At 37.3% G+C, this 15,831-nt stretch overlaps 1 protein-coding gene across 1 annotated transcript; it reads left to right on the forward strand.

Annotated features, from left to right (window-relative positions):
* The first annotated feature begins 9,765 nt into the window (after positions 1–9,765).
* On the forward strand, positions 9,766–10,721 carry LOC122914093 (olfactory receptor 52B4-like). The gene has a single exon (XM_044260728.1). It carries the CDS (start codon positions 9,777–9,779, stop codon positions 10,719–10,721), a length of 945 nt encoding a protein of 314 aa, XP_044116663.1. The 5' UTR covers positions 9,766–9,776.
* The last annotated feature ends 5,110 nt before the right edge of the window (positions 10,722–15,831 follow it).

Below are 15,831 nucleotides of genomic sequence, written 5' to 3' on the forward strand. Positions count from 1 at the left end.
GATAGGATAGCTTCTCCTGATTTGCTACTTGTCAGGAACTTCCATCCTGCCCAGATAATCCTCAGTTCCCTTCCCAGACCTTACTTTCCACATCTGCTAGAACCAATCATATTTGCCCCTCTGGTCTTTAGCACTTTGTCTACATGTACCAGTAGCCTCCAAGAGTCCCGTCACCTCTGGTATTTTGGGGACAGAACACCACCCTAGTCCTTACCTTGATCTGGAAACCTCCCCATCCCCAGATGTCTAATTCACTCACCAGCCTTGGGCTGGCTGTCCAGGAGCAGACCACATGAGCTGCATAATAAAATTCAGCTTGTGGGTCTGGAGTTGAGCTGTTTATCCTCTTTTGTGGAACCATGGAGGGAACACTTCCACTTGGGCTCCAGGGACAGAACCAGTCTCCACCAGCCTCACCTTCTTTCCAAATAGGCTGGCTCTGTCAAACCATTTCCTGTCTCCCTCTTTTCCTACTGAACATCTTCTCTCTTGCTTCTCTCAAGATGCTGTGGTAGGAAAGCCTTTTCCATCTAACCTAGCCTTGCTAGAGACCTATTTTAATGAATGTTAACTCATTCTAAATACAGAATTCATTCTACATTTCCAATATAACAGTGTAAATGCTTGTGATTAATATGTACCAATAACTTGTAAGTTTGTGCTCTTCTCAAAAACGATCATGTTGAAGTTTTCAAAAGTTTCTCTCTGTCTCGCACATACACAGACACACACACAAAATGGAATATTAGCAATAAAGAACGACATCTTGCTATTTGTGACAAATGCATGAACTTAGACAGTATTATACTAAGTGAGATAAGTCAGAGAAAGACAAATACCATACGCTTTTAGTTATATGTGAATTCTAAAAACAAAAACAGTCCCATAAATACAGAGAACTGGTGATTGCAAGTGTGGAAAGTGGAGCAGGATGGGCAAAATGAGTAAAAGGAAGTGGGAGGTATAGGCTCCCAGTTATGGAACAAATAAGTCACAGGTAATAAATGGTCTACATGGTCTCATATTCATTTATTGTTATATTTATTCCAGTTATAGAATGAATGTCGCATGTAATAAATACCTATAAAAGGTATTTATAATTATTATAACATAATTATAATATTACCTATAAAAGGTAATAAAATAGGTAATAAATAAAAATGAAATAAATAAAATAAAAGTAAAAAAAATAAAAGTAATAAAAAATAATAAATAAAAATAAAAAATAAATAAAAGGTTCAGCATGGGGAATAAAATCAATGGTATTATAATAGCACTGGATAGTGACAGACGATAGCTATACTTTCAGTGCATAGTATAACATATAAACTTGCTGAATCACTGTTGTACACCTGAGACTAACGTAATGTCATGTATTAATGATACTTCAATAAATTTTTAAAAATAACAAAGAGCTTAGGATAAATGAATATGAGACCATATAGAGCGAAAACATAGTAAGGTCATAAAAGCATAACAGCTGACAAGCATAAAGGCAAGGGTTTTGCTTTTTTTTTATTATTATGTTAGTCACTGTACAGTACCTCATTAGTTTTTTTTTTTTAAAGGCTTTATTTATTTGACAGACAGAAATCACAAGTAGGCAGAGAGGCAGGCAGAGAGAGGGGGGAAGCAGGCTCCCTGTGGAGCAGAGAGCCCAACATGGGGCTCGATCCCAGGTCCCTGGGATCATGACCTGAGCTGAAGGCAGAGGCTTTAACCCACTGAGCCACCCAGGCACCCCTTCCTCATTAGTTTTTGATGTAGTGTTCCAAGATTCATTGTTTACACCCAGTGCTCCAAGCAATATGTGCCCTCCTTAATAACCATCACCAGCCTGGGGAAGGGTTTTACTTTAATTGCTTTATAGCTTAAACCTGAGCTGTTCTCGGTATAGTGTAGGGACATAAGAAATATACGTAAATTACTGGTGGCAATGAAAATTGGTACAGCCACTCTGGGGGAAATGCAAATCTAACAAGTCTACAAATGCACTTAAGCCTTGACCATGATAGTTACACTTTTAGTAATTAACCTTAAGATTTATTGATAGAATTATCTAAATGAAGAGAGAATAAAAGAACAAGGAAAAAAAAAAAAAGAGATCCTTAGGTATTGCTGGAACAATGCCAAAAGTTCTAATGTGTAATTGGTGTCCTAAGATGAAATGAGAGAGAGATTAGACAGAAAAAAATTTTGAAAGAATTACCGAAGTTTCCCAAATTAGATTAAAAATCATAACTTTGCAGAGTCAGAAAGATTAGTGGATCTCAAAGAAGATAAAAACAAAGCTATGCCTTGATGCATCACAATTAAACTGAAAACTAAGAGACAGCCAACATTGTCTTTGAATACCCAGTAGCTCAATTACTAGATCGTATGGTCTTTCTATTTTTAATTTTTGGAGGAATGTCCATACCTTTTTCAACAGTTTCTGCACCAATTTATCCTAAGGTTTTTTTTTTTTTTCTTTTTTCTTGGCCACTCACTTGTTTTATTAGCTCACCAGTCCCGAAAGTTTGAACTGCTTCCATACCCAGTGGATTAGCAATGACAAAAATTCTGCCATAAGCTGACTAATAGTAGAAGCAGCCATATAATCACAGTAGTTAGAGACATAAAGTTTGCTTCAGTTACCTATTGCTGTGGTATAAAAGTTACTGGCTTAAAATAAGAACTACTTTATTATGTCTGACTATTCTGTGGGATGATAGGCTCAGCTGGGTGGTTTTTTATTTTATTTTTATTTTAAGGTAATTTTATTTTTTCAATGTTCCAAGATTCATTGTTTATGCACCACACTCAGTGCTCCAGGCAATATGTGCCCTCCTTAATACCCATCACTAGGTTCACCTGTCCCTCCACCCCTCCTCCTTCCAAAACTCTGTTTCTGAGTCCAGTCTCTCATGCTTCGTTTCCCCATCTGATTTCTCCCAATTAACTTTTCCTTTCCTTCTCCTAATGTCCTCCATGTTATTCCTTATGCTCCACAAGTGAAACCATATGATAATTGATTTTCTCTGCTTGACTTATTTCATTCAGCATAATCTCCTCCAGACCTGTCCATGTTGATACAAAAGTTGGGTATTCCTCCTTTCTGATGGAGGCATAATATTCCATTGTATATATGAGCCATATCTTTATCCATTCATCTGTTGAAGGGCATCTTGACTCTTTCCACAGTTTGGCAATTGTGTCCATTTCTGCTATGAACATTGGGGTACACCCTTCTTTTCACGGCATCTGTATCTTTGGGGTAAATACCCAGTAGTGCAATTGTAGGGTCAAAGGGTAGGTCTATTTTTAATTTCTTAAGGAATCTCCACACTGTTTTCCAAAGTGGCTGGACCAACTTGAATTCCCACCAGCAGTGTAAGAGGGTTCCCCTCTCTCTATTCTAAGCTTTTTAAATGGCTACTAGCCTCCAAGAAAGCCTAATGGAATTTGCAAGGGTCATATTTCCTGAAACTCACATAACATTATTCTATTAGTCAAAGCAAGTCAGAAGTCCCTTCCAGATTCAAAGGAATGGGTAATAGACTGCATCTCATGATGGGGGAATTTGGCTTGTGTGTGCAGTCAAGAAAAAATGACTGGCAGCCATTCTTGCAGAGTGTCAACCACATTTGACAAACTGTCAGACTGACAAATGTTCAAAAGCTTGATACCAGACTCTGCTGGCAAGATTATGAGGAAGAACAGCACTTGCATACACTGCTAGCATAAAGTTGGGAGCTAGAGGTGAATTGTCTAGGATTGTGGAAGCACCTAGATCAAGGCTACTGAAGGATTTATGAGGCATTCTCTTTTATTTATTTATTTTTTAAAAGATTTTATTTATTTATTTGACAGATAGAGATCACAAGTAGGCAGAGAGGCAGGCAGAGACAGAGGAGGAAGGAGGCTCCCTACTGAGCAGAGAGCCCGACGCGGGGCTCAATCCCAGGCCTCTGAGATCACGACCTGAGCCAAAGGCAGAGGCTTAACCCACTGAGCCACCCAGGCACCCCTCATGAGGCATTTTTAGAAATTATTGAGAGTAACCCGGGCTAGACAATCAACAGCTCTAGTATACAGAACTTCACCTCTACACCAGATCCCAATTCCTGAGCCTCTTACCTTCTGTTTTCCCACAGTGGAAAAACTCTTCCTTGCCCTCGAGAAGTATCCAGTGAGTTCCATGGTCTGTAAACTAGTCCTCTTCAGGATTCTATTTTGCTTCAGATTCATCACCTTTTATCTATTGTTGTTTAATGAGTGTTGATGAACAGCTAGCCACCAAACTTCAGTAGTATTATCATTGTCTAGTTTTGGTCCTTCCATCTCTTCCTGGAAGATAGCTTTCCTCAGAGGTGTGTGTTCTCAAAGTGGTTGTGTGGCCACAGAATGATCTGCTGGTAGCTGTCCTCAGCAGGCTGGTCCTCACAAGCCTCTATTGGCACTCCTTTTACAAGAATAATTTTCAGTTGTTTCACCATAACTTAGAGAGTTGTACAGGAACAAAAGGAGGAGGGCATTTTCCTACTACAGAAATAAAATGCAGAGATGAAGAGAGTAGAGGTGACTATATTTACACATACTCACTATGTGCTTAGTTTTGAGTCAGATATTGAGAGGATGCAGACATGCTGATGGTTGTCTTTCTCTGAGTTTCATATCTTGACTCCCTGAACTTCCCACGACATGAGTTCTACACCAAGCTCCTCTCCTGCAAGTAGAGATAGGAATATCAAATTCAACACCCAGAGAGGGCCAGTATATGAGAAGCCCAGTATATGAGAACAACTTAATTGCCTTAAAGTTAATTTTATGAACAAATAAAAATGTGTTGATAGCCTTCTAATGACCTCCACAATGATATGTATTGTCTGTATTAGGATGGATTTCACTAGTGAATTATATACATAATTGTTATTTACTATTGTATGCCGATTTGAATTACTCAATGCTTTTTCTTTTATACTGCTAATGCATTACTCTTATAATCAAACATTTATAATCAGGACAAAAACAAAGGAAGACAGGAATATGCAGAAAAGTGACTATAAATTATTGATCCTGGTGATGGCATATTTTACATTAAAAATCAAATGGCTTGTTCCAGTTCTAGTCAGCCAAAGGAAATCATGCTTTCATAACAATTATAATTCACATGTTGCTCCTGCATGTCATACACATTCCTTTAGTTAAAGACTCCAAAATACAAATTTTATCACAGCGCTAGATAAATTGAACTTTGGATTTTGTCTTGATTATGAAGAAATATTTTCTGGGAAAAGATGCCTATTAAATAGATATTGGTTTTAAATAATGGAGAGTGTTGATTACACAGAATGTAATGCTTCTGGAAAGAAGTACAGGGATTTCTTAGAAGGAAATACTAGGAGCGAGAGTGTCTGAGTATAGAAAGCCACAAAGATGCACACAGAAAATTTGAGGATAGAGATCAAATAACAGGGAAGGTGCCAGAGGACTAGGCATCAAGAGAAAACGGTGGTAGGAAGTAAGCATAATGACTCAGCCCCTCTGGGACTGTGGGTTTGTTGGTGGAGTCAGAACCCAAGGGCACTGGGGCCATGGAATAAAAGTGACCTCCTAAGTCTCACAAAGATAATCACTCTGTAGTCTAATCTGTAAGTCATTAAATTTCCTCCAGTTACTGATTCCATTTCTGCTTTGAAAGACTTAGTCTGAAGCTGATGACTGATTTTGTCATATGTGAGGTGAGATTCTAGGAGTAGGGGAGAGTTGAGCTAGATAATAGGCCTTATAGGCCCAAGGTAATGGAACTGATTTTGAATGTTGGAATGTGAGGATCTTTGTTTGGAGTCTTGTGAACAGACTGTAGAGGAGACCAACGGCCAACACTGCTTTGGTCACTTACCTTAAATCTCTCTTTCTTGGTCTTCTTTCCCTCCTACCTCCCCTCCTACTGCCCCGTTTGCCTTTCCTTCTATGCTATGCTTTAGGAACATTGATGAAAGGACGTGCCCCATCCATCAAGGAAATCAAAGGTTGTTAGAGATGCTGGATAGAGAAGAAAGTCATTCATGATTAATGAGACATGTTTTCTAATATTTAGAAAGCTGGATCATGTAGGCAAAGCCCTGCTATACTTGGCAGATACTAAGAAATTCCAGGTAAGAGGGGCAGGGAAAGGACTCAGCAGTACAAAGCAGGGTGATGTCTGGGGCAGGCTCAGGGAATCCTCTTTTGGAAGGAGACCTGAGGGACAGTCTTTTAAAATAATTTGGAATTGGGGATGCCTGGATGGCTCAGTTTGGTTAAGTGGGTGCCTTCAGCTCAGGTCACGATCCTAGAGTCCTGGAAAGGAGTCCCACATTGGGCTTCCAGCGCCATGGGGAGTCTGCTTCTCCCTCTGATCTTCTCCCTCTCATGCTCTCTTTTGTTCTCTCTCTCAAATAAATAAAGAAAATATCTAAAAAGAGTTTGGAGTTGGACTAGCAGCTGTCCTAGGCAGCTGTTCCAAAGGCCATGTTCTCCAACCCCTTGGCTTTCCTCTATGACTGTAAACAAAGCCAATCCTCTTGGTTGTTCCTTTTCTCAAAGATACCCATCGGTTTCTGAAGGACTTTCTCTTTCCCTGCTTCTGATTGTGTTTGATCTCCAGCTCTGTTCTTTTGTCATTAGGTCTATGGGGTTCTCAATGTTTTGGGTGCCACTTGCCACTTTTCTATTTCTTCTAGGATTGTGGCATTTCTTAGAAAAGTATTATTACAGTATCTGACCATGCAATGTACAGAAGGCAATTGTCCATTGGAGGAAAAATCTCTGTCAGACTGTCTATGCCTCCTCCAATGCCAGTATCCCTAGACTTTTCTCTCAGGAGAGTGGAGTTAGTTCATTTGAGCCAATCTGTGTTTTCTCAGAGGGTAATTTAGTGCCCAAAGAAGGGGAGTATTTTAATTCAGAAATTAAATGAGAGAGACAGAGAAAGAGGGAGGGAGGGAGAGAGAGAGAGAAGAAAAGATAACTTGTATGAGTTACAAATTTGTTAGGTGAAGAGCCTAGGTACTCTATTAAGATTTTAAAAAAATTTTTGTGAGTATTATACATACAGTTTAAAACCTCAAATATCCTCTGTCTTTACCATAAAAAATAGTTTCCCTACCCCATCTCACAACTGATTCTTGCTCCTCAGAAAAACCACTTTAACACTTCTATTTCTTTTATTACTTACTTCCATATATACAATACATTTATATTGTTATTTCTTGATTCTTATTTTAAGATTGCTTTCGTATGTCATACACTGACCTTTTTATAAGGAAGATGGGCATTTAGCTATCCCACATGTAAACCCCTCCCAACTAAATACATACATGCACATTGAGACACACACAAATCTCCCTTTTCCTGATTTTATTAAATGATATATCATGATTTTTAAGATGTGTATTTATGTTTCCACTATTGTGATTATAATAACTGAATTATACAGTGACATATGGTTATATTTCTATTCTTAAAAAAATTTTTTTTCTTTCCAGGAGTAAATAATTGTCTATTTTTTGTTTGCTTAACTTTGATGTGGCTTACTTTGCACTAGAAATATAAATTACATTTCAAAACAATCTTTTCCTTTTTTCTCTTTGAGACTTTCCTTTAGGATCTCTCCTCCCTTGATCCAGTCCAGACTCATGATACTCCAGGCCTCAAGACAGTGACTGACCTTCACCGCTCTTCGTGGAGGTCCCTCACTTTCTCACAGCCTATGCCCTCTCTGGCATTGTAGCACTTTGTTTTAGCAACTTTGTTGGAGCCCATGTTTCTTCATTTTTGGTTCATTTCCTCACTTTGATGGTATTTATCTCCCAGTAACTTCTTTGAAAGGCTTAATGGGAGGTCAGTCTTTTGAGATCTTTGAAGGTCTTAAAGAAATTTTTTACTCTTACAAATTTTTTATTTACTTGGGTGTAAAGTTCTGGATTTTGAGTCATTTGGCAGGAAGTCTCCCTGAATAAATCTCATACTACACATAGCACCTCGATTCACTTTTTGGAGCTTCATTCTTAAAAGGAATTGGAAGATCTGGGTATATGGTATGTAAGCTAACACTACCAGGTGTAAATGAACAGAAGTTAATGAGGTTTCATTTTGTTCAGTATGTAGCCTTTAATTTTACCCTGTCCTCTGGACATGGTTGGGGTGGGGGTAGTATGCTAAGAGTCTCCAGCCTTAACTCGATTAGAGAATAAACCTCCAGCATTCTAAGGAAATGTGGTACCTAGATGGACAGTTTGGGAAAGAGGATCCAGGAGTCTAGCTGATTTTTATACAGATTTTCAACCAATAATCTTCTTTTAAAAGCCCATCCTTATCTCTATTTAGAAAATTTCCTGATAGCTTTAATTTTTGAGATGATCTGGGTTCTGAAGTGAAAATTAACTTGATTTTTGTTTTCTACTCAATCCTATTAGTTTTTCTTAGTTTTTTTAAATTAACATATAGTGTATTATTTGCCCCAGGGGTACAGATCTGTGAATCATTAGGCTTACACATTTCACAGCACTCACCATAGCACATACCCTCCCCAGTGTCCATAACCCAGCCATCCTATCCCTTCTCCTCAACTCCCAGCAACCCTCAGTTTGTTTCATGTGATTAAGAGTCTCTTATGGTTTCTCTCCTTCCCGATCCCATCTTGTTTCATTTTTTCCCTCCCTACACCCAACGACCCCCTGCCCTACCTCTCAACTTCCTCATATCAGGGAGATCATATGATAATTGTCTTTCTCTGATTGACTTATTTCTCTCAGCATAATACCCTCTAGTTCTATCCATGTCATTGCAAATGGCAAGATTTCATTTCTTTTGATGGCTGCATAGTATTCCATTGTGTGTGTGTGTGTGTGTGTGTGTATAAAATTGTGTGTGTGTGTATGTATATATACACACACAAACCACATCTTCTTTATCCATTCATCTTTTGATGGACATCTAGGTTCTTTCCATAGTTTGGCTATTGTGGACATTCCTGCTATAAACATTTGGGTGCGCATGCCCCTTTGGATCACTACATTTGTATCTTTAGGGAAAATACCCAGTAGTGCGATTGCTGGGTTGTAGGGTAGCTCTATTTTCATCTTTCTGAGGAACCTCCATACTGTTTTCCAGAGTTCAAGCCTATTAGTTTTGTTTGTTTTTTTATTTTATTTTTTTCAATTTATTTATTTTCAGAAAAACAGTATTCATTATTTTTTCACCACACCCAGTGCTCCATGCAAGCCATGCCCTCTATAATACCCACCACCTGGTACCCCAACCTCCCACCCCCCCGCCACTTCAAACCCCTCAGATTGTTTTTCAGAGTCCATAGTCTCTTAGTCACCTCCCCTTCCAATTTACCCAAATTCCCTTCTCCTCTCTAACGCCCCTTGTCCTCCATGCTATTTGTTATGCTCCACAAATAAGTGAAACCATATGATAATTGACTCTCTCTGCTTGACTTATTTCACTTAGCATAATCTCGAGATTATGTCAAGCCTATTAGTTTTATCCCATGTGCTTGGTCAGTAGTCCTCTATCTGCTCTCAAACTGTCCCTTCTCTGTTATTATCTCTTCTTCTGTTTTTATATTTGTTTTTGTTATTTTAACTGATGTTTTAACAGGTAGTAGGAGGAAACAGTAGTAAACACAGGCATTTAATTAGATATATTTAATCAGAAACCTCAAGGAAAACATTTATATGTAATCTGTGTCTCTCTTTATCTCTGCTAGGTGAAATTAAAGTCCACATTCGCTTGACTCAGAAATGGCTAGCTTCAATCACACTGGTGTTAACCATGTAGTCTTCTACCTGTTGGGAATTCCAGGCCGAGAAGACCTACACATGTGGATTTCCATCCCCTTCCTCATCTCCTATGTCTTTGCTCTCCTTGGAAATGGTCTGCTCATCTTCATTATCCTCATCAAGAGCAGCCTCCATGAACCTATGTATCTTTTTCTCTGCATGCTGGCTGGAGTTGACATTGTCTTTGCCACAACCACAGAACCCAAGGCATTGGCCATTTTCTGGTGCAATAGTAGGGAGATCTCTCTTAATAGCTGCATTGCCCAGCTCTACTTCCAGCATTCCTCCTTTATTTCTGAGTCAGGCATCTTGCTGATGATGGCATTTGACCGCTACATTGCAATATGTTATCCACTGAGATACACCATGATACTCCCCCACTCTCTGATAGGGAAAATTGGTGTGGCTGTTTTCATGAGAGCACACTGTACAATTTTTCCCATGATATTTCTTCTGAAGAGGCTGACTTTTTGCAGAAATAACATCCTACCACATACATTCTGTGAACACATTGGCTTGGCCAAGTATGCCTGTGATGATATCCATGTAAATATCTGGTATGGATTTTTTGTTTTAATGTCAACAGTGATCCTAGACATTGTCCTCATTTTTGTTTCCTATACTCTGATTCTCCGTGCTGTCTTTCGTATCCCTTCCCGAGACGCTCGCCACAAAGCTCTCAACACATGTGGTTCCCATGTCTGTGTCATTGTCCTTTTTTATGGGCCTGGGATCTTCTCTGTTCTCACTCAGCGCTTTGGCCGTCACATCCCGCTACATGTCCATATCCTGTTGGCCAATGTCAGCATGCTTGCTCCACCTATGCTGAATCCCATCATTTATGGGGTCAGAACAAAACAGATAAGAGACCAAGTGTTTTATGTATTGTTTCCAAAGCAGAAATAACGGGATGGCAGAGACTGGTTTCTCAGAAACTCTGGTCATTTGTGAGATGGGCTTTCACAGCAGTGAACCAGAGAACTAGAAATGAATCCCCAGCAAAATAGGTCCTTGAATTATGGGCCTTTGGAGCAACTTACCTAAGACTGTCAGACTTGCCCCCTTAATCAATCTGTTCTTAGATTGATTCTCAACCCCTGTGGATTGACTGAGATAGTTACAGCTCATTATTTGGGGAAAGGACCGGTTTCTCTGTAGTAATCATGTATAACTCTGTAATATTCAACTCAATTTTGGGAATAGACAATATAATAAGTCTCATTTAGATAAATAGTTTTCTGTCTTGAACTGTGTCAAGCCCTGAGACCCCTCATCACATGCTTGGACACCTATTTAAACCCTTCATCCCTTCATATGCTTTCTCAAATTATCATGGGCATTAAGAGGACTTAAGTCAACTGTACTCCTAACTTTTGACATTTTGGGAGTTATTTCTCAAAAATCATCCCCCTCAGATGGTACAGAACAAATTCAGATTTCCTTTCCAGCAATACTTTCCCAATTACTTTTACACAGTCTGTGCTTCAGTCTCAAGGAACTGTCTGTCTCTAATTTCTCCACGTTCAGTCATGTTGTCTTGGTACATTTCCCTATGGGATTCATGTGCCTGGAATGACCTCTCCTGTCCTTGATCTTTTATTTTTAAAATATTAAAAAAAATTAAAAAATCTGAGAGTGCACATGAGTAGTAGGGAGGGGCAAAGGGAGAGAGAGAAGCAGACTCCCCACTGAACAAGGAACAAGCAGGGCTCAATCTCAGGACCCTGAGATTGTGACCTGAGTCTAAGGCAGATGCTTAACCAATTCAGTCACACAGGTGTCCCTGTCCTTGACTTTTTAATAAATTCCCTTTATTCATCTTTCAAGGTCTAGCTTGGTGTCATCTACTCAGTGAGGTAATTATAACCACCTCATCTCAAATAGAGATATGACTTCCTCTATGAGGTGATACTATATTGTTTGACTTCTTTTGAAAACATTTACTTTGTTTTTTATATAAAGATTCCATAAAGAAATAAGAAAATGAAAATTGTATATAATCCCACCACCCAAAGAAATTTACTGTTATCATTTTAGTATAGAATTTTCCAGATTTTAAACATAACTCTTACTCCAACAACTGTAACCATACACACATATTCAGAACTTAGACATGATTCTGTAATTCAATATTATCATACAGGCCCATAGTGTGGCTATTTTTAAATGACGGTACATTTGGAAATCTGTTAATGACTATTTTGTCTTTTAATCATTTACTTAAAAAGCATGCTTGCATTCTTTTTTTTTTTTAAACAATAGCTGGCGTAGTATTCATCATTTAATTAATTAATTAGTTAATTAATTTTTAAAGCTGTCATTCATTTGAGAGGGAGCAAGAGAGAGAAGGGGAGAGAGGGAATGAGTGATGGCGTGGGCAGAAAGGGGCAGAGGCAGAGGGAGAAGCAGACTCCCCACTGAGCAGGGAGCCTGATATTGGGCTTGATCTCAGGACTCTGAGATCTTGACCTGAGCAAAGGTAGATGCTTAATCAACTGAGCCTCCAAGATGCCCCTCATCCTTGTATTTTTTAAATACTTATGTTTTTGTTTTTGTTTTGTTTTGTCTTGTTTTTTGAATCAAATAACTTTATTTTTTTAAATTTATTTTTTATTTTCAGCATAACAGTATTCATTATTTTTGCACCACACCCAGTGCTCCATGCAATCCATGCCCTTTGTAATATCCACCACCTGGTACCCCGACCTCCCACCCCCAACCCCTTCAAAATCCTCAGGTTGTTTTTCAGAGTCCATAGTCTCTCATGGTTCACCTCCCCTTCCAATTTCCCCCAACTCCCTTCTCTTCTCTATCTCCCCATGTCCTCGATGTTATTTGTTATGCTCCACAAATAAGTGAAACCATATGATAATTGACTCTCTCTGCTTGACTTATTTCACTCAGCATAATCTCTTCCAGTCCCGTCCATGTTGCTACAAAAGTTGGGTATGGAGACATATCTTGAAAGAAGTTGCTGTGGCTGATATCGAAGAGATTACTGCCTATGTTCTCCTCTAGGATTCTGATGGATTCCTGTCTCACATTGAGGTCTTTTATCCATTTTGAGTTTATCTTTGTGTACGGTGTAAGAGAATGGTCGAGTTTCATTCTTCTACATATAGCTGCCCAGTTTTCCCAGCACATTTATTGAAGAGACTTTTTTTCTACTGTATATTTTTTCCTGTTATTGTCGAAGATTCGACAATACTTATGTTTTTGTAATCATTAACAACATAAGTGCTGTGTTAGGGACATTTTTGTATATAAGATTTATCTAATAATAAGCTTTGCATATTTTCAGCCTTCAAAATAATTACTAGGTTAGGGGTATGAAGATTTTAGTCTTCTCTGGCACATTGAAAAAAGGCATCTAGGGAAGTTATTAATTTTCATTCATCAGAAATACATGAAAGTGCCAAAATTTATTGTATCCCCTACTAATATTTAGTAAGTAGTTCTATTTTATAAAAATCTGCCACATGACAGAGTAAAACCATTTTTCAATATTCTTTCATTTGAATTTATTTAGTTAACAGATACTTTGGATAATTGTTATGGATATTCTATTTCTTTGTGGATTAATAGTAACAACCATTTATTGAACCTACACAAAACTTATTTCATACTTTATCTTATTGAATCTTCACATTAAACTTGTTATTGCTTTTATTTTACCCATTTTGCAGATGTAATTTGAAGCTTAGTGAGAATATATAACTTCCCCAATGTATTAATATTTATTGATAGTATTTTCTCAGGTGGTTTAAATTACAAATTCTGTAATTTTCTTTGAATGGTTTGGTTGGCTTTTGTTTTACTTGGAGAAATAGAGCATGAAATATTTTCAAATCTATCTTTCTTTTCCTTTTGTCGGTTTTATTGTTTTAATCTTAGAATATTTTCTTCAACCTATGATTTGATTATTTTTATTATCTTCTAGTTTATTATGGCATATTTTCTATAGTTAATCTTTCAAGAAATATATTAATAAATTAAACAAAAGAAAACAAACTTCAATGACCAATAATAAGAAAACTGGGGCATGACTGTTAAATTTTAGTATGTTTTTCAGTTTTTATATGACTATGTCTTTCTGACTATATGATATAGTTAACTTTTTTCTCTTTTTTTTTGATATAGTTAACTTTTTTCTGTAACATGTTTGTCACTCACTAAAATGTCCGAAAACAAATTTTCTAATGTTTTATGAGCTAAAGAACAGGTAAAACTTATTGTACTGTTCAAGCCTTCTATATACATACCAATAAAAAATGATTCAGTAATTATTGTGAAAAGAGTTAAATTCCTCACAGTGATTATTTGGAAGTTTTGTGTAATTCTTGTAATTTTTTTTCTCTGAAACAGCTGATCTTTGAAACACAACAGTTTTGAGATTGTTAGTATACTGTTCAGTAGGCTATGATTATAGCTACATAGGTTTTCTATTGGTTAGTGTTCTTTTAGTGACCCATTTATATGTTTTACTCCCAAGCATTTTGTGCTCATGATCTAAGTTGATGTTCTTTAAATGTAAAACTGGATTTTTTGTTTCCATATCTGATAATCTTTAAGTTTTATTGCTATGCATAGTCCAATTTTCTTTTTTATTTCTAATTTCTTTTTTATTAGTTCCAGAGGTAGAACTTAGTGATTCATCAGTTGCATATAACACCCAGTGCTCATCACAAGTGTCCTCCCTAATGCCCATCACCCAGTTACCCCATCCTCCTACCCATCTCCCCTCCAGCAGCCCTCAGTTTGTGTCCTAGAATTCAGCATCTCTTCCAGTTATATTTCTTATGAATTTAATATACTGTTTTAAGAAGTTGATTCTTCTGTCTCTATCCTGCAAATTGTTTAGCCTGTCTTTTTGCATCTCTTTGCTTCTCTCTCCAAGTTTCTAAAGATCTTTTAGTTCCTTTTAACAAACTAACAAATCCACTGAATTTTTTTAATTTCAAGAATTGCATTAAAAATTAACAAGTATTTTTAAGAACAGTTTTAGGTTTCTACAAAAATTGAGTTGAAAGTACACATTTCCCATATACATCCTTACCTCCTCAGTTGCCTAGAGTTTCTCCTATTTTTAGCATCTTGCATTTGTGTGATACATTTGTTATAATTAATGAGCCAATACTGATACATTGTTAATAAAATGAATAGCTTACATTAACATATACTCTGTGTTACACACTTCTATGGGTTTAAAAAAATGTATAATGATATATATTCACCATTACAGTATTGTACAGAGTATTTGATGCCCCAAAAATACCCCTGTACCCCCTATTTGTTTTTCTTTTGCTCTCCTTGAACTCCTGGAAACCACTAATTTTTTTTTACTATGTCTATAGTTTTGTCTTTTCCAGAATGTCATAAGGTTGGAATCCTACAGTGTGTAAACTTTACATGCTGCCTTCTTTCACTTTGTGTTATACACTTAAGGTTCTTTCATGTTTTGCGTGCTTGATATGTCATTTCTCTATATTACTGAGTAACATTCCATTGTATGGGTGTACTAGAGTTTGTTTCCTCATTCACCTGTTCAGAGATATTTTGGCTGCTTTCAAGTTTTGGCAGCTATGAATAAATCTTCTATAACATCTGTGTGCAAGTGTTTGTATCGATATAAGTTTTCAATTCTTTTGGTGATTGCTACATCATATGAAAAGAGTATGTTTAGCTTTTTAAAGAACAGACACATTGTTTTCCAAAATGGCTGTACCCTTTTGCATTCCCACCAGCAATGAATGAGTCTTGTTGATCCACATCCTCACCAACATTTGGTGTCACTGTGTTGGATTTTAGCCATTCTAATAGAAGTATAGTGGTATCTCATTGTTTTAATTTGCAATTTTTAAATGAAATATGATGTTGATTATCTTCTCATCTGCTTATTTTCCACATCATGGGTTCTCCATATCAGATTTCTCATATTTTGTTTTCCTAGACAGAACATATGCTGCAAATTTTACCCCAAAATCATGCTTTTGAGGACCATAGTTATGAATGCTCA

The sequence above is a fragment of the Neovison vison genome, chromosome 7 (assembly GCF_020171115.1).
Source record: "Neovison vison isolate M4711 chromosome 7, ASM_NN_V1, whole genome shotgun sequence".
Lineage (NCBI taxonomy): Eukaryota > Metazoa > Chordata > Mammalia > Carnivora > Mustelidae > Neogale > Neogale vison.

What these genes read in the sequence shown, in the direction of transcription:
- LOC122914093 (XM_044260728.1), top strand. Translation starts at nt 9,777, where the DNA reads ATGGCTAGCTTCAATCACACTGGTGTTAACCATGTAGTCTTCTACCTG.